Genomic DNA, 18,092 nt, shown 5'->3' on the forward strand with positions numbered 1-18,092 from the left:
CTCCCACAAACCCGCCAATGCAAGCGCCGTGTACTTACAATGGTAGAGACAACAACCGGCTGGCTGGAAACATATCCTGTCCCCCACGCCACTGCCCAGAACACTATCCTGGGTCTTGAAAAACAAGTCCTGTGTCGACATGGCACCCCAGAGAGAATTGAGTCAGACAACGGGACTCATTTCCAAAATAACCTCATAGACACCTGGGCCAAAGAGCATGGCATTGAGTGGGTGTATCACATCCCCTATCACGTACCAGCCTCTGGGAAAATTGACCGGTACAATGTACTGTTAAAAACTACACTGAGAGCAATGGGGGGGTGGGACATTCAAACACTGGGATACACATTTAGCAAAAGCCACCTGGTTAGTCAACATGAGGGGATCTGCCAACCGAGCTGGCCCTGCCCAGTCAGAACCCTTACGTACTGTGGAAGGGGATAGAGTCCCTGTAGTGCACACAAAAAGTATGCTGGGCAAAACAGTCTGGGTTCTTCCTGCCTCCGGCAAAGGCAAACCCATTCGTGGGATTGCTTTTGCTCGAGGACCTGGGTGCACTTGGTGGGTGATGCGGGAGGATGGAGAAATCCGATGTGTGCCTCAAGGGGATTTGATTTTGGGCGAAAACATTCAATGAACTGAATGGCACAATGTGAACTGCTATATAATACTGTGTGTCACCTCTGTGTTGTATCAATGGTATCAGAGTACGAGCCTCCCAACCCATGGAAGATAAACTATGAAACAAGCCATGCAGCAGTGATGGAATGATGACTGACTCGGTATGCAGCAACCCAACGCCACACACCATCTCTCCCACCCTGAAAGCCTGATACAACAGATGGAGCCCAGAGTCATGGACTGGGTGAACTCAATGGACATTTTAATGGACATTTTACAGGGAAGGTCCATAGACTAAGGGAATGATGTCTGTGTATTATGTTAAAGGATGGGAAGGGGAGGGGTGGTGGTTGGTACGGTTGTATTGCATCATATGGGACCTGGGCATGGTGTAAATGGTATGGAATAAGGGGTGGAGAATGTGCTGGTTTTGGCTGAGAAGGGGTTAATTCTCCTCCCTGTGGGGGTCGGCTACCTTTCCAGCTTCCCGCGCTCTGCCGCGTGGCAGGTGGGGCTGGGAGGGGCAGGGCCATGGTGGGGGTGGCTGACCCCAACTGGCCAATGGCATGTTCATTCCATACCATGTGACACCATGACCAGTATATTGAGGGGGGGCAGGTTGCAGCTTGGGAGCGGCGCGGCATCGGGTTGGCGGGCGGCTGCGGCGCGTGCGGTTTGTTTCGGCGGTTCGTTCCCCTTCCCCCTCTCTTCCCCCCTCCCCCGGGGCTTTGCGCCTCTCGTTGTTCTCCTTTACATTGCATTTCTGTTGTTGCTTCTTTTAATTTTAATTATTAAACTGTTCTTATCCCAACCCACAAGCATTACCCTTCTGATTCTCTCCCCCATCTACCGGTGGGGGAGTGAGCGAGCAAAATGTGTGGGGCTGAGCTTCCGGCTAAACCACGACACTTGTTCAGCCACCTCTTTAGCAGAACTGATGTGCTTTACAATGCATTATCGCCACTTCCTTAGGTTTTTTAATATCCTGTAGAAGTTGGAGAATTTCTTCCTTGTATTTAATAGGTGATCCTTGAGCTGACAACAATCCTCTTTCTTTCCAGATAGCCCCATGTGCATGGGCAATCCCAAATGTGTATTTTGAATCAGTCCATATACTTACCTTTTTCCCTGCAGCTACCTTCAAGGCTCATCTTAAAGCCACTAGTTCCACCTTCTGGGCCGACGTATTGATAGGTAGGGCCCCAGCCTCTATTATCTGTTTAGTTGTAGCCACCACATATCCGGCCATCCGTTTCCCATCTCCTACGAAGCTGCTACCATCTGTAAACAGCTCTAAATCAGGCTTAGTTAATGGTTCATCTCTTAAATCCTGTCTGCTGGAATATACGTGTTCGATGGTTTGCAGACAGTCATGGTGCAAGTGTTCAGGGTCCCTTATTTCTGAATTCAGAAACATTGCTGGCTTGATTGCTGTGGTGATTTTAAGTTCCACATCATCCTGTTCCAACAAGATAACTTGATATTTGAGCATACAGCTTGGAGACAACCAATGTCCCCCCTTTTGCTCTAAGACAAAAACCACCATATGTAGAATGTACACAGTGATTCTTTGTCCTATTGTTAATTTTCTAGCTTCTTGGATTAGAAGAACAGTTGCAGCTACAGCACACAAACATCCTGGCCATCCTTTACTCATACTATCCAATTTGTTTAGAGAAATACCCCACAGCTCTTCTCTAGGTTCCCAGTATTTGAGTCAGCACACCCAAGGCAAGATGCTGTCTTTCATGTACAAATAACTCAAAAGGTTTAGACAAATTGGGCAGTCCCAATGCAGGTGCTGACATCAAAGCCTTTTTTAAGTCCTTAAAAGCTACATGGCATTCAGGGGTCCATAGTAGGTGGCTCTCTGTTGACCCCCTTAAGGTTTCATAAAGGGGTTTTACCAACAGTCCATAACTGAGGATCCACAGCCTGCACCACCCGGCCATACCCAGAAACACCCTCAGCTCTCGTACAGTTCTTAGTTCTGGAGTTTGGCAGATCGCTTCTTTTCTGTTGGCTCCCAGTCTCTGTTGTCCTTGTAAAACCTCAAAACCTAAAGAAATCATAGTCTCTTTTCCCACCTGAGCTTTGCTCTTTGATGCACGATATCCTCCTTGTCCTAAGAAATTCAACAGGCTTATAGTAATTTGTAGACATTCTCTCCCAGTCTCTGCAGCCAACAAAATGTCATCTACATATTGCAGTATTGTTCCCTCTGGGTTTTCCTTCTTCCATAATTCCAGCTCCTTTGCCAGCTGGTTGCCAATTATTGTAGGTCTATTCTTAAACCCTTGAGGCAGCACCATCCAAGTAAGTGGTGCTTTGTGCTAGGTGGTGGGGCTTTCCCATTCAAAGGCAAATATCGCCTGGCTATCTTTGTCTAGAGGTGTGCAGAAGAAGGCTCATCCTTGAGATCAAGCACAGTAAACCACTTATGCTTTTCCTTCAAGGTTGTCAGCAAGGTATATGGATTAGCCACTACTGGGTGAATATCCTGAGCGTGAACCCTCCCTGCTTCTTCCCTAGCCTTAACCACAACAGACCTCCACTCCTCATATGTCAACAATATATTCAATACCACCTGCATATCCTTCCACTCTGGATCATGATTCTCCACAATAGTTTCCAATAACTTTGCCACCTTTTCCAGGTCTTCCCTATATGTTCCAGCCATCTCTTTCCATCCAAGCCCTTAAGTCTGCTACTGAGGAGGATACTTTAACCCACACTGGTTCCCCTGTCAGACCCACAGCCTGCCTTAAGGGCGCTTGTAGCACTGACCCCCTCTCCTAGTTCTTCCTGCTACTGCACTGAAATTCTCCCCTTCACTTTCAGCATCACTGTCCACATCCCTATTATCCACTTCTCCAACTTCCCTGTTTCCACCCTGATCATTACCTCCCCGTAGATTTCCCTGACCCAGAGCCACTAATAATCCTACATCATCTTCCTCTTCCACTGGCTCCTTGTATTTTACACCTTTTACCAGTACTACATGCAGAACAACATCATTTAGGCATTTGTCCCAAATTTGTTCTAAAGCCAAAACATTTGCATCCTTTGTAATCAATCCTCGTTCTTTTCTACTTTTCCAAGCATTCCGCAACGTGAAACACAAATCCACATATGGTATCTCATCACATTTTCCTTCTCTTTTACAAAACAACATTAACTGTAATATAGTATTATTACATTATAATAACATTGTATTATTATAGTATTATATTTCAAAGTATACATTGGCTACCAATGATTACAATATTCAGTTAACTGCTTCCTTGTGAGGGGATCACACACCCCCGCCCTTCCTCCAATGCTTCAGTAAACACCCTAAAGGTGATTTCCTTAAGATGACTCCTTTAGATGATTCCCCACCCATATTAAATGTGAGTTCCAAAACAACTCTCTGATCCAAGCATGCAAAAACAAATCCATAGTTCTGATAACCAAGCCAAAATTCAGAGACCAATCAAGACAATTAACCAAACTGGGGACTCAAACCCCTTTCAGTGGGACTCTAACCCACTCCTTAAGCTTTGGGGACTCGAACCCCATTCCAAACCAAATAGGGGACTCGAATCCCCAACCAGAAAACATACTTTGCAAAATTATTTTTCTCTTAATAATTGACCAAAACCAATATACAAGTGCTGGTACTTAAAACCAAATTATAGTTAGAATTTCCAATTAAATAAACTTTCCCTTCCTGTGTGGGCAGACCTTAGGCTGGTATGTGAGGCACTCATGCCAGCAAGCGCTTAATTCCTTTACCTCACTGGGACTCATACCTGGCCCCTTGGCTGGCACTCCAGCCGTCCCCATAGTAACATGCAAACAAGCCGTCCCTTAGGTACCTTTATAGTCCAACCCTGCATAGCTTGTGCTGTGCCTTACAGGCATGCAACCTTTACCTTTAATATTCCTTTAAATCCTTTAAGAAAAGAATTCCTTCACCTTCCATGGGGCCTTGCTCAGAGCTCTTTTGTCCAGGGATCGGAGGTTGTCCCTGAGAATCCCTCAGTGCCAGCTGGAGGCCCTGCGATCCCACAGATCTGTCGAGGTTCAAGAGCAGAGTCCCACCTGGGTCACCAAAAACTGTCACCGAAATCAGAAATAAAACTCCTTAACACCAATGTAGTATTAAGAAGCAGGCATTCTTTATTACAGCATCAGATGCATGGGGGGGATAAATAATTACTCCTAGCATGCATGCCCCAAGTTGCAATAGAAAAAGCTTATATTGCTCAGTTATGCACATATGCATTAGATTTCCTGGAACTAATTATAATACTTGCATCTTAATTACACATGTGTTTTAAGTCCCTTAGGAGCCCCTAAAGAGGCAACAGGTGGTCTCTGATGGTCCCCAGTGGTTTGTTGAAGGGGTGATTTTTGTGTCCTTTCCATGAACTGTGATTCCTTCCACTCATGGTCATGAGTTGTCCCATTGAGTAATCTTAGAATCATAGAATCATAGAATTGTTAACGTTGGAAAAGACCCTTAAGATCATCAAGTCCAACTGCTAACCTATCACTGCCAAGTCCACCACTAAACCATAGCCTCAAGCACCACATCTACCCTCCTTTTAAATACCTCCAGGGATGGAGACTCAACCACTTCCCTGGGAAGCCTGTTCCAATGGCTGACAACCCTTTTGGTGAAGAAGCTTTTCCTAATATCCAACCTAAACTTCCCCTGGCGCAGCTTGAAGCCATTTCCTCTCGTCCTATCACTTGTTACTAGGGAGAAGAGACCGACCCCCGCCTCGCTACAACCTCCTTTCAGGTAGTTGTAGGGAGTGGTAAGGTCTCCCCTCAGCCTCCTCTTCTCCAGACTAAACAACCCCAATTCCCTCAGCTGCTCCTCTTAAGACTTGTTCTCTAGACCCTTCACCAACTTCGTTGCCCTTCCCTGGACATGCTCCTTGTAGTGAGGGGCCCAAAACTGCACACAGTACTCGAGGTGAGGCCTCACCAGTGCCGAGTACAGGGGCACTATCACCTCCCTGCTCCTGCTGGCCACACTATTCCTGATACAAGCCAGGAGGCCATTGGCCTTCTTGACCGCCTGAGCACACTGCTGGCTCATGTTCAGCCGGCTGTGAACCAATACCCCCAGGTCCTTTTCCTCCAGGCAGCTCTCCAGCCACTCCTCCCCAAGCCTGTAGCGTTGCATGGAGTTGTTGTGACCAAAGTGCAGGACCTGGCCCTTGGCCTTGTTGAATCTCATACCGTTGGCCCCAGCCCATCAATCCAGCCTGTCCACGTCCCTCTGTAGGGCCTTCCTGCCCTCCAGCAGATCGACACTTCCACCCAGCTTGGTGTCATCTGCAAACTTACTCAGGGTGCACTCAATCCCCTCATCCAGATCATCAGTGAAGATATTGAACAGGACCGGCCCCAACACTGAGCCCTGGGGAACACCACTCGTGACTGGCCGCCAACTGGATTTGACTCCATTCACCACCACTCTCTGGGCTCGGCCGTCCAGCCAGTTTTGAACCCAGCGCAGAGTGCACTTGTCCAAGCCGTGAGCAGCCAGTTTCTCCAGGAGAATGCTGTGGGAGACAGTGTCAAAGGCCTTACTAAAGTCGAAATAGACAACGTCCACAGCCTTCCCCTCATCCACTAAGCGGGTCACCTTATCATAGAAGGAGACCAGGTTAGTGAGGCAGGACCTCCCTTTCATAAACCCGTGCTGGCTGAGCCCGATCCCCTGCATGTCCCGCATGTGCTGCGTAATGGTATTCAAGATGATCTGCTCCATGACCTTTCCCGGCACCGAGGTCAGGCTGACAGGCCTGTAGTTCCCTGGATCCTCCTTCCGACCCTTCTTGTAGAGGGGCGTCACATTCGCCAGCTTCCAGTCATCTGAGACCTCCCCGGTTGACCAGGACTGCTGGTAAATGATTGTCACAGTGTGTTGCAAGGCATGTTGGTTTCAGCTGGTGTTCTGACTCTTATCTAGATGGAGATGTCGTTAGTTCCTTTTGTCTTGGTTAGGACTGGCACCTGCCTGCTGCTAGGTTGTTTGCATCCCTCCAGGGTGTCCCCATGAAGCTTGCAAAGATTATTTCCTTGAGTGCATTCTTGCTTGCGGCCCATTACAACACTCACCTAGAGAAGCATTTGAAGTAGGAAGTTTTACTGCTGTTTCAATTGCTTTCCTGCAGAAGTGACTGTAAACAATGCAGGCAAATCTCTCCTTCAGTGGAGCTGGAAGGCTGGAAGTGATCAGCACCCAGATCCCTTTTCCCTTCCCCAAATATACCACTAAGGGCTCAGAAACTTCTTACAAATTTGTCAGGATCGACTGTTGGGTTGAATAATTTGGCAGAGGTTAAACCCCCTTGCTTTCCAACCGACCTCAGATAATTCTGGGTGGTTGGGGGTGGCTGGGCTTAACTTCTGATTAACCCCAATGTTTTATCGTGACTAGGTTCCTTTTACATTCTCGGAAACAGAATTAAGACTCAAAATGGAGTCAAGTGCCAAGTCACTTTATTTGGCCAACAATAAACATGTGAGAGGAAAGGAGAGAAAGAGAAAAAAGGTGAGAAAGGGAGAGGGAGAGAGCACGCATTGTGATAGCTACCACCACGGATCTGCAGCAGTTGGTCCATCCGTGCAGTCCGTCCATCCAATGTATCTTCAAATCCAGTGGAGGGAGAATGTTCCAGAACACTCCTTGTGGTCTCTGCTGGTTTCTCCTTTTTATAGCGTTGTCCTCTTGCATAGTCAATAACTGTTTTGCATATCCACACCTCCCACTCAGCAGTGGGGCACATGCCCAGTACCATCATTAGAGGGTGCTAGAAAGTTCCATTGCAGGCACAACTGGAAATACCAGATAAAGCAGAAAACGAGTGTTTGCATAACAAATCTTGTAGGCAAAATGTTACTAATCACTGCAGAACACAGCAGACTAAAGAAATCAACACCAATCTTTAACACCAACTGCAAAAATGAGAACATGGTGCTGTGACCAGCAGCTGTTATTATCTCCAACCCTTGAGCCCCACGTTGGGCGCCAAAAAGATTGTCGTGGATTAGCCGGCAGCTCAGCCCCACACAGTCGCTCGCTCACTCCCCCACCGGTAGATGGGGGAGAGAATCAGAAGGGTAACGCTCGTGGGTTGGGATAAGAACAGTTTACTAATTAAGATTAAAAGAAACAACAACAGAAATACAATGTAAAGGAGAACAATGAGAGGCGCAAAACCCCGGGGCAGGGGGGAAGGGAGGGGGGAAGGGGGGGGAACGAACTGCTGAAACAAACCACACGCGACGCAGCCGCTCACCGCCCGCCGACCCGACGCCGCGCTTCTCCCGAGCCGCAAACTGCACCCCCCCATAATATACTGGTCATGGTGTCACATGGAATGGAATGAACATGCCATTGGCCAGTCGGGGTCAGCCGCCCCCACCATGGACCTGCCCCTCCCAGCCCCCCGCCACACGGCAGAGCCGGGAAGCTGGAAAGGTAGCCGACCTCCCACAGTGAGGAGAATTAACCCCTTCTTAGCCAAAACCAGCACAATCTATAACGTGTTACCCTGTAGTCCTCTAATATTTTATTTCCATTGGTAAATTTGTGTTGAGTTTGCAGTGCCTCAGGACTGAAGTTTGTCAGGCCTGCTCTGTCTGAAGTTCTCTTGATCTGTCCATGACTTTGTTTTAAAATGATTTAGCTATAACAGCAATTTTTATAATTGATCAGGTGTCTATGGATAATATTATTTTCTTTTGTCTATCTTTGTATGGTGCCACCATGGTTTTATGATTCTGACATAGTAATGTAGTGTAGAGAAATACAGGCCTGTTATGATAGCAGGGGCCTTGAGAATTGGAGACAGACGATGCAGTGTAGAGGAATAAAGGAGTAGGATAAAAAGAGATGGGGCACAGGATTTTGGCACCGGAGACCCCATGGCTATAAACGCACCAAGGGTCAGTTAAAGAAATGCTGGAAAAAACTGATTTTAGGGGTAACAGAGAATATTGAAATAGCGCCTAGCATCTGTAAAAAGCCACCATATAGAGTAAATTCGGATGTAACCTGGAGTTGCAGACCAATGAAGAAAAAGCAAAGATTGAATATATATATTAAAAAAAAGGTGTGCTTCCTCTTAAACAATAAACAAGATTCTGAGCATAATAGGCCCTTGTCCCCTTAGAGAACACCTGTTAACTCACTTATGTAAGAAGACATGTTCATCACAGAATGGCAGGGGTTGGAAGGGACCTCTGGAGATCATCTTGTCCAACCCCCCTGCTTGAGCAGGCACACCTAGAGCAGGGTCCACAGGACCATGGCCAGGTGGGTTTTGAATGTCTCCAGGGAAGGAGACTCCACAGCCTCTCTGGGCAGCCTGTTCCACTGCTCTGGCACCCTCACAGGAAAGAAGTTTCTTCTCATGTTTAGGTGGAACTTCCTGTGTTCCAACTTGTGCCCATTGCCCCTTGTCCTGTCAGTGGGCACCACTGAAAAGAGTCCAGTCCCATCCTCTTGACACCCGCCCTTTAGATATTTATAAGCATTGATGAGATCCCCCCTTAGTCTTCTCTTCTACAGGCTGAACAAACCCAAGTCTCTCAGCCTTTCCTCATATGGGAGATGCTCCAGTCCCCAGATCATCTTTGTAGCTCTCCGCTGGACTTGCTAAAGCAGATCCCTGTCCTTCTTAAACTGGGGGGTCCAGAACTGGACACAGTACTCTAAATGTAGTCTCACTAGGGCAGAGTAGAGGGGGAGGATAACCTCCCTCCACCTGCTGGCCACACTCCTTTTAATGCACCCCAGGACGCAGTTGGCCTTCTTGGCCACAAGGGCACACTGATGGCTCAGGGTCAGCTTGCTATCCACCAGCACTCCCAGGTCCTTCTCAACAGAGTCGCCTTCCAGCAGGTCAGCCCCCAGCCTGTACTGGTGCATGGGGTTGTTCCTCCCCAGGGGCAGGACCTTGCACTTGGTCTTGCTGAGTTTCATGAGGTCCCCCTCAGCCCAGCTCTCCAGCCTGTCCAGGTCTCGCTGACCTGGACACCACAGCCTTCTGGCCTATCAGCCACTCCTCCCAGCTTGGTATCGTCAGCAAACTTGCTGAGGTTACACTCTGTCCCATCATCCAGGTCATTGATGGATATATTGAACGGGACTGGACCCAGCACAGACCCCTGGGGAACACCACTAGTGACAGGCCTCCAACAAGACTCTGCCCCATTGATCACAACCCTCTGAGCTTTGTTATTGAGCCAGTTCTCTATCCACCTCACTGTCATCTCATCTAACCCACACTTCCTTAGCTTGTCTGTGAGGATGTTATGGGAGACAGTGTCGAATGCCTTGCTGAAGTCAAGGTAAACAACATCCACTGCTCTCCCTTCGCTGACCCAGCCAGTCACACCATCATAGAAGGCTATCAGGTTGGTCAAGCATGATCTTCCCTTGGTGAATCCATGTTGACTGTTTCTGATAACCTTCTTGTCCTCTACATGCCTGGAGATGACCTCCAGGATGAACTGCTCCATCACCTTTCTGGGGACGGAGGTGAGGCTGACTGGCCTATAGTTTCCCAGGTCCTCCTTCTTGCCCTTTTTGAAGACTGTGACATTTGACATCCTCCAGTCCTCGGGCACCTCTCCTGTCCTCCACGACCTTTCAAAGATGATGGAGAGTGGCTCGGCAAGAACAGCCGCCAGTTCCCTCAGCACTTGTGGGTGCATCCCATCGGGGCCCATGGATTTGCGAGGATCCAGTTTGCTTAGGTGATCTCTGACCCAATCCTTCTCAACCAAGGGGAAGTCAGTCCTCCTTTCTCCATATTTTCTCTCTCTTCTCTGGGGGCTGAGATGCCTGAGGGCCAGCCTTATCAGTAAAGACTGAAGAAAGAAGGCATTCGGTAACTCCGCCTTCTCTGCATCCTGTGTCACCAGGGCCCCTACCTTGTTCAGCAGTGGGCCCACTCTATCCCCAGTCTTCCTTTTACTGCTGATGTATTTAAAGAAGCCCTTCTTCTTATCTTTGACATGCATTGCCAGATTTAATTCCAAGTGGGCCTTGGCCTTCCTCGTCGCATCTCTGCATACCCTGACAACATTCCTATATTCCTCCCAAGTAGCCAGTCCCTTTTTCCACATGCTGTGAACCTCCCTCTTCTATTTGAGTTTCTCTAGAATCTCTTTGCTCATCCATGAGGGTCTCCTGGCTCCTTTGCTTGACTTCTTCCTCCTAGGGATGCACCGATCTTGAACTCAGAGGAAGTGGTCCTTCCATCTTCAAAGTAAAAAGGCTATATGCCAGTTGGGTCAATCTTGTATTTCTTCAATAAGCAGGTCCATACGTTCAAATCTTCAGAGTCCTTGGGTTTATATTTAAACCGACTGCAAAGCAATGATGCTTGTTTTCAAGCATTGCTGTTGTCACAGTAATAGTACATAGGATGTTTCCATGAATGAAATATCTTTGGATATAAAGGAGAGTTACAGTAAGAGACAATTTCAGGTGTTTATGAAGTATATTATCTTCCCCATTCTAGGAATAATGTGATGGTATAGAAATATCGTTATGAAGGTGTCACAGAAAAACCTGGTCTCCAAATGCATGGGTGTATTTGCATAGGAGGAGATGTAGTTGGGGGCAGAAGGGTTCAGTCAGATATAGCTTCTATTTTTTTTTCCAGGAAAAGTTAACTTATTTCTGTGTTTGGGATTAAAGATTGCATGCTTTGGGGTTTATGATTCCGTGTGCGTGTGAGACCATTAAGCGATTTGTATTTAAATTCTTTAAATCTGAGAAAGTTGGAATAATAATGGGTGGGATTCTTTTCTTGCACCTTATGCTGACTTTACTTTGGAGGAGCCACTCTCAATTTGTACTGCTGTAAATGAGCAAAGGCTTTTGGAGAGTAGGGGAGGAAACTCTTCAGAGTAACGTTTAAATGGGGAAAAAATCCTTTTATATACTCTCCTGGTGCAGATTTCTCTTTGGAAGTTATTCTCTAACTATTTTCCATCTCTGTTTATTACATGCTAAACAGATGGCCCAGAAATTAGCCAAAGGCAGGAAGAAGGTGCAGTACATCCACCATCAGCTTGATGTTATATCTGTTCTTCTGTTTGCTTTGTTGGTTTTTTTTCTTCCTTTTTATTTTGTGCTTTTCTTTTTTGCATCCAGCAGGATTTTTTTAGGGTTATTTCTGAGTTACCATGTCAGTTAACATTTCTCAGAAATCAATTGCCTGGTTGGCTGTCATTAGCCATTGCTTATCATTAGCCATTTTGTGTTAGAAATAGGGTAAAGATTGGACTTATCAAAGGGATACAGGTAGTACCAAAAATGCATACCAAGGAAATAGGACTGATGTGTCAAAGGTTTTATTCTGTAAACTGGCAAATTTTTTTTAAAAAGTGCTTTTTTTATTCCTCTATAGAGAGTGTTTTGCTTGATTCACAGCTGTGTCAAATAAAGGAAAAAAGAATAGACACACAATTATATGCTGACTGACTCATATTTTAGTAATATGTTATGATTATGGAGTTCTTAAATAGTTATCAGATTTTTTAAAAAGCACTTAAAATTGCAAGCATTTGCTTTTTGTTTACAAAGGTACGGCTTCTAGAGGGAGTTAGCGTGTTAATAGTATGTTGTTTGACTGTGAAGACCCTCTTACCAGAACTGCACTATAAGTTATTTAAAACTGCACCTATGGTACAGATTTTTCAATTATTCTGAGCATTCGCTGTTGTTAAGCCCCTGTATGTGAAGGGAGGTCAGAGTGGATTTTACGGGATTAAAAATTTTACAAATTGCATCTAACCCACTTTCATACCTTATATAGGGTTTCCATATATCTTTGTTTAGTTTTGGCTTCTGCGATCTAATACTTTGTTTTGAATTGCTGTTCTGGTGACTGTGTCTTGTTTGTGATCTTGTTAAGGGTGTTACCTAATGTTATTGACTCTATTCCATTTATTTTCAGGCTCTAGAAGGTGAATTTCAACCTGTGACTGAAGTGGACCTCTTTATTTCTACACAGAGAACAAAAGTATTGAATGCAGACACTCAGGTATGGAGAAAGAAGCACCTTTGCCAGGTCAGGCCTTGTCAGTGTTATAATAATAGTCTTTTGAAACAGACCTTCATCTACCTGCCAAAATTTGACTTTCAGGGAGTGCTGGCTCTTACAGTTCCCTCCAAGACTTCCTGGTCAGAAAGCTATGCTCAAGAACCACATAAAACATGGAATTAATCAGTGTTGTCTGACTGATTTGGCAGGTATGCTAATTGCAGTCAGCCCAAAAGATAAGAAGCTTTGTTCATATTATACAGTATTCTAGGCAGTCTATACTATAATATGACAAGTACCAATTGTCCACAGACAAGCCGAAGGTATTTGGTTGTGAAAACTAATTTGAGGTCCTTAGTCCTCAGCGTGTTGTGCGTGTACAGGACAAGATACCCAAGTCTTTCTGTTCTTTTCCACAGTAACTTTCACTTTCAAAATGTGCTTTTTTTATGGTTTGCTTTTTTTGAAAGTCAGGCTGATGGTTCCTCTTGGCACCTCCTTTCATACAGGAGACTTATTTCCTTTTTGTAGACATTTACTTAATAAAGGTGTCATGCTGCCATTAATCTCTTTATAAAACATCAAAAGTGCAATAAGAATTTGCTTAAAACAGCGTCTGATACCATTTTTTCTATCCTTCAGGAAACTATGATGGATTATCCTCTGAGGACCATTTCTTACACTGCGGATATAGGGAATATAGTTGTTCTGATGGCTCATAGACAAATGCTGCAATCAAATTCCCGGGACAGTGTGGAAGCATCTCACCCTTCCCAAGATGGAAAAAGGCAATACAAAATGATTTGCCACATCTTCGAGTCTGAGGATGTAAGGATTGCTTTTTCTTGTGATTTTTCTAGGAGATAAACTGTGATCACATCTTGACAGGCTTGAAAGTCTATAGCCAGTGGTCCTGTTTGGCTTGTTTCTTAATTGCATAAAAATATTTAATTGAAGTAGAAGAACTTGTTTTCTCTTTGCATGATGGAACCCTGAGTTTTACTTGCAAAGTCAGTATTTATGTAACTTCATTTTTTTCAAGTAAATTTAATGCTTTCCCAGAAAAAGTGAGGGACACATTCTAAACTGAAAAAAGATTTTTTTTTGACACTGTCTCCCAAAGCATCATCCTACAGAAGCTGGTGGCTCATGCCTTAGACAGGTATACTCTTTGCTGGGTAAAAAAACTGGCTGGATGGCCGAGCCCAGAGTTGTGGTGAATGGAGCTAAATCCAGTTGGTGGACGGTCACAAGTGATGTTCCCCAGGGCTCAGTGTTGGGGCCAGTCTTGTTTAATATCTTTATCAGTGATCTGGATGAGGGGATCAAGGGCACCCTCAGTAAATTTGCAGATGATACCAAATTGGGCAGGAATGTTGATCTGCTTGAGGGTAGGAAGGCTCTACAGAAGGATCTGGACAGGCTGGATCAATGGGCTGAGGCCAATTGTATGAGGTTTAACAAGGCCAAGTGCCAGGTCACAACAACCCCATGCAATGCTACAGGCTTGGGGAAGAGTGGCTGGAAAGCTGCCTGGAAGAAAAGGACCTGGGGTACTGATTGACATCTGCCTGAACATGAGCCAGCAGTGTGCCCAGGTGGCCAAGGCGGCCAACAGCATCCTGGCTTGTATCAGGAATAGTGTGGCCGGCAGGACTAGGGAAGTGATCGTCCCTTTGTACTCGGCACTGGTGAGGCCGCACCTTGAATACTGTGTTCAGATTTGGGCCCCTCATTACAAGAAGGACAATTGAGGTTCCTGCACCCAGCAGGAACCAGTGTTATGCACAGCACTATTCCACACTCAGTTTCCTGCACTCATCAGCTCTGCACTTATGCCATATTGCTTTCCACTTGTAAACAATATGTATATCATTCCCAGTTTACCTTGATCACCTCATAACAAAGGATTCCACTAGTCTGCTTTTTTCAGCTGCTTCCTTGCATGGCACAGAGATCAGAGCTTTCCCTTTACATGCCTTTGTTTTTCTACCCATCCCTGCCTCTACCACCAGTAGCAGGTGTTAGGAGCTAGAATCATAGATTCATAGAATGGTTTGGGTTGGAAGAGACCTTTAAAGATCATCAAGTTCACCCCCCTGCCATGGGCAAGGACATCTTTCACTAGATTAACTTGCTCAAAGCCCCTTCCAACCTGACTTTGAACACTTCCAATGATGGGATATTGACACCCTGCCTCCTGACACCCTGCCCCTTGACCAATATTGGCAGCGTAGACAGACTGCCAACACCCTGCCCCTTGACTGACATCAGCAGTGTAGGCAGGATGCCACCCACATTATTCATGTAAAGTATGATGCTCTCAAATCATACTGCCATTGGTGGAGCCATAGGAAAGCATGACTCTTACCCATATTCAAAAGGCATTTGCACAATTGGCTGTTGCTGCCAGATGACCTGGACGCCAAGTGTCCCTGGCAGTCTGCCAGAGCCATGGCATCGCTTATGAGCCTGTGTTAGCTATTGGTGATTGGGTGAGTTGCAGTATGGGCATGCTGTTGCTCATCTTTCCTACTACCTCAGTAAAGCTGCGTTTTATAACACTGTCAGTTTCTATTACCATTTGTATCACAGGCATCCACAACTTCTCTGGGCAACCTGTTCCAGTGTCTCACCACCCTCATCATAACAAAAAAAATTCTTCCTTATATCTTATCTAAATCTACCCTCTCTCAGTTAAAAACTGTTGCCCCCTGTCCTGTCACTACAGGCCTTGGTAAAAACTCTCCATCTTTCTTATAAGCCCTCTTTCTATATTGAAAGGCCACAATAAGGTGTCCCCAGAGCCTTCTCTTCTCCAGGCTGAACAACACAACTCTCTCAGCCCTTCTTCATAGAAGTGTTCCAGCCATTTTTGTGGCCCTCCTCTGGACCCTCTCTAACAGGTCCATGTTTGTCTTGTGCTGGGGACCCCAGAGCTGGATGAAGTACTGCAGGTGGGGTCTCATGAGAGCGGAGCAGAGTGACAGAATCACCTCCCTCGACCTGCTGGCCACACTTCTTTTAATGCAGCCCAGGATATGATTGGCTTTCTGGGCTGCAAGCACGCATTGCCAGCTCATGTCTAATTTTTCATCCACCAGTACCCCCAAGTCCTTCTCCACAGGGCTGCTCTCAATCAGTTCAGCAGCCAGTCTGTACTGATACTGGGGATTGCCCCGACCCAGGTGCAGGACCTTGCACTTGGCCTTGTTGAACTTCATGACGTTCGTATGGGCCCACTCCTTAAGCCTGTCAAGGTCCCTCTGGATGTCATCTCTTCCCTCTAGTTTATCAACTGCACCACTCAGCTTGGTGTCGTCTGCAAATTTGCTGAGGGTGCACTCAGTCCCACTATGTCATTGATGAAGATACTAAATAGTATTGGTCCCAGTACAGACCCCTGAGGGACACCACTCATTACTGCTTTCCACTTGGACATTAAGCTATTGACTATAACTCTTTGGACGCGGCCATCCAGCCAATTCCTTATTCATGTAACAGTCCATCCGTCAAACCCATATTTTTATTTATTTTATCTTTCCAATTTAGCAGCAAGACTGTTGTGGGTGACAGTATCAAAGGCCTTACAGAAGTCCAGGTAGATGACGTCTGTAGCTCTTCCCTTGTCCACTGATGCAGTCACTCCATCACAGAGGGCCACTAGATTAGCAATTAGGAATATAGGAAGTAATCTGTTTGTACTGGATCTGTATGGGATGGGGTCAACTTTTTTCACAGCAACCTGTATGGTGCTATGCTTTGCATTTGTGGCTAAAACAGCGTTGATAACACACCAATGCTTTGGCTACTGCTGAGCAGTGCTTGCACAGCATCAAGGTTTTCTCTCTTTTTCTCCCCCTGCCCCCAGCAAGTAGACTGGGGGCAGGTAAGAGGTTGGGAGGGAACACCACCAGGACAGGTGACCCAGACTGACCAAAGGGCTATTCTACACCATATGATGTCATGCTCAGCAGTAAAAGCTGAAAGAAATGAGGAGGAGGGGAGGCATTCATTATTCAGGCGTTTGTCTTCTGAAGCAACTACTACGCATACTGAGGCCCTACTTCCCAGGAAGTGGCTGGACATCTCCCTGCTGAAGGGAAGTAGTGAATTAATTCTTCTATTTCCTTTGCTTGTGCATGCAGCTTTTACTTTCCCTATTAAATTTTTATTATCTCAGTCCATGAGTTTTCTTGACTTCCTTCTGTTTTCTCCCCATCCCACAGGAAAGGGGAATGAGTGAGAGCCTGGGTGGGTGTTTTGCTGCTGGCTGGGGTCAACCCACCACACTGTTGCCTAAGTGAAAAACATATTTAAAGTTAGACAGTAGAATAACATTTCTGCCATATGCCCTGCATATTTAAATAGTGAACATATTTATGGAAAGGTCCACATGTGGCAAGAATTGAAAATGAAAGCTGGGACACAACCTTAGCTAAGTAATTGATATAATTTAGGATAAGTTGTGTCATTTATTACCCTAAAACAATGCTGTTTTAAATACATAGTTAATGTTATATGTTTGATTCTGCAGATGCACATATACATTACTGCAAACTAAGTGGCAGAAGAGAAATTTGAACACCTTCTTAGCATACATACATTCATTCAGTTTTGGCAAGCCACTTCCTAAATTATTATCAGCAAACTCTCGGCCTTGTCTGAGGTATTTATTTTCTGTATTTTATTGTTGCAATTCTTATAGACATTAGTACTCTGCTAAATAAAGGAATGTAGCACAGTAAATACATCAGAACAAAATAGATGGCAACTCCCCCTCAACCCAAAATCCCCCCCAATGAAACCATTGCAGCTCCATTACAGAGAAAGGGTCAAAGACCTGTGACAAAAAACATCAGAGGAATTACATTCAGATGTGCAGGCTCACATTCTAGGCTCATTTATATATAGAGAGAGATCACCAAGTCCAGTGTTTACAAAGAACAATATTTTACAAATAAAATACTACACTTTTCCCAACACTTTATAATAATTCCTATTTGACCTTTTTACAGAACAATAATACAAGAGAGTCTAGGCATTGCACAAAATATGTACAAGAGATCTCACGCACATTGCCGTCTTCAGAAACTTATTTAATTTAGAAAATTAAGGGAAAAACACACAAAAGAAAACAAATCTGGAAATTCCAAACAAATCTCAAATCAAAACAAGATTCAAAACAAGTGGGGAAACTTGTTAATAAAAATAAAAAGGATGTTTCATCTGTAATGTAAACACCGAAGCATTAATAAGAATATATGAAATAGTGAAGAGGGAAAAAAACTTTTTAGACCTTTTACAGAAGAAGGAATGTAAAATGGCAGTTTATTCTTTTAAATCCATGGAGAATTCACGCATCTAATCTAATAAACTACTGCACTACTGTAGAAAATT

The 18,092-nt window shown here is 45.2% G+C and overlaps 1 protein-coding gene across 1 annotated transcript in view; it reads left to right on the plus strand.

Annotated features, from left to right (window-relative positions):
• LOC142049588 (amyloid-beta A4 precursor protein-binding family A member 1-like) overlaps positions 1 to 18,092 on the plus strand; it is a 31,171-nt gene that overhangs the window by 10,353 nt on the left and 2,726 nt on the right. The window contains exons 2-3 of the mRNA XM_075077409.1: positions 12,606 to 12,692; positions 13,335 to 13,520. Coding sequence (XP_074933510.1) covers positions 12,606 to 12,692; positions 13,335 to 13,520 — 273 coding nt within the window. The remainder of the gene's footprint in view (positions 1 to 12,605; positions 12,693 to 13,334; positions 13,521 to 18,092) is intronic.

Source organism: Phalacrocorax aristotelis, chromosome W (assembly GCF_949628215.1).
Source record: "Phalacrocorax aristotelis chromosome W, bGulAri2.1, whole genome shotgun sequence".
NCBI lineage: Eukaryota > Metazoa > Chordata > Aves > Suliformes > Phalacrocoracidae > Phalacrocorax > Phalacrocorax aristotelis.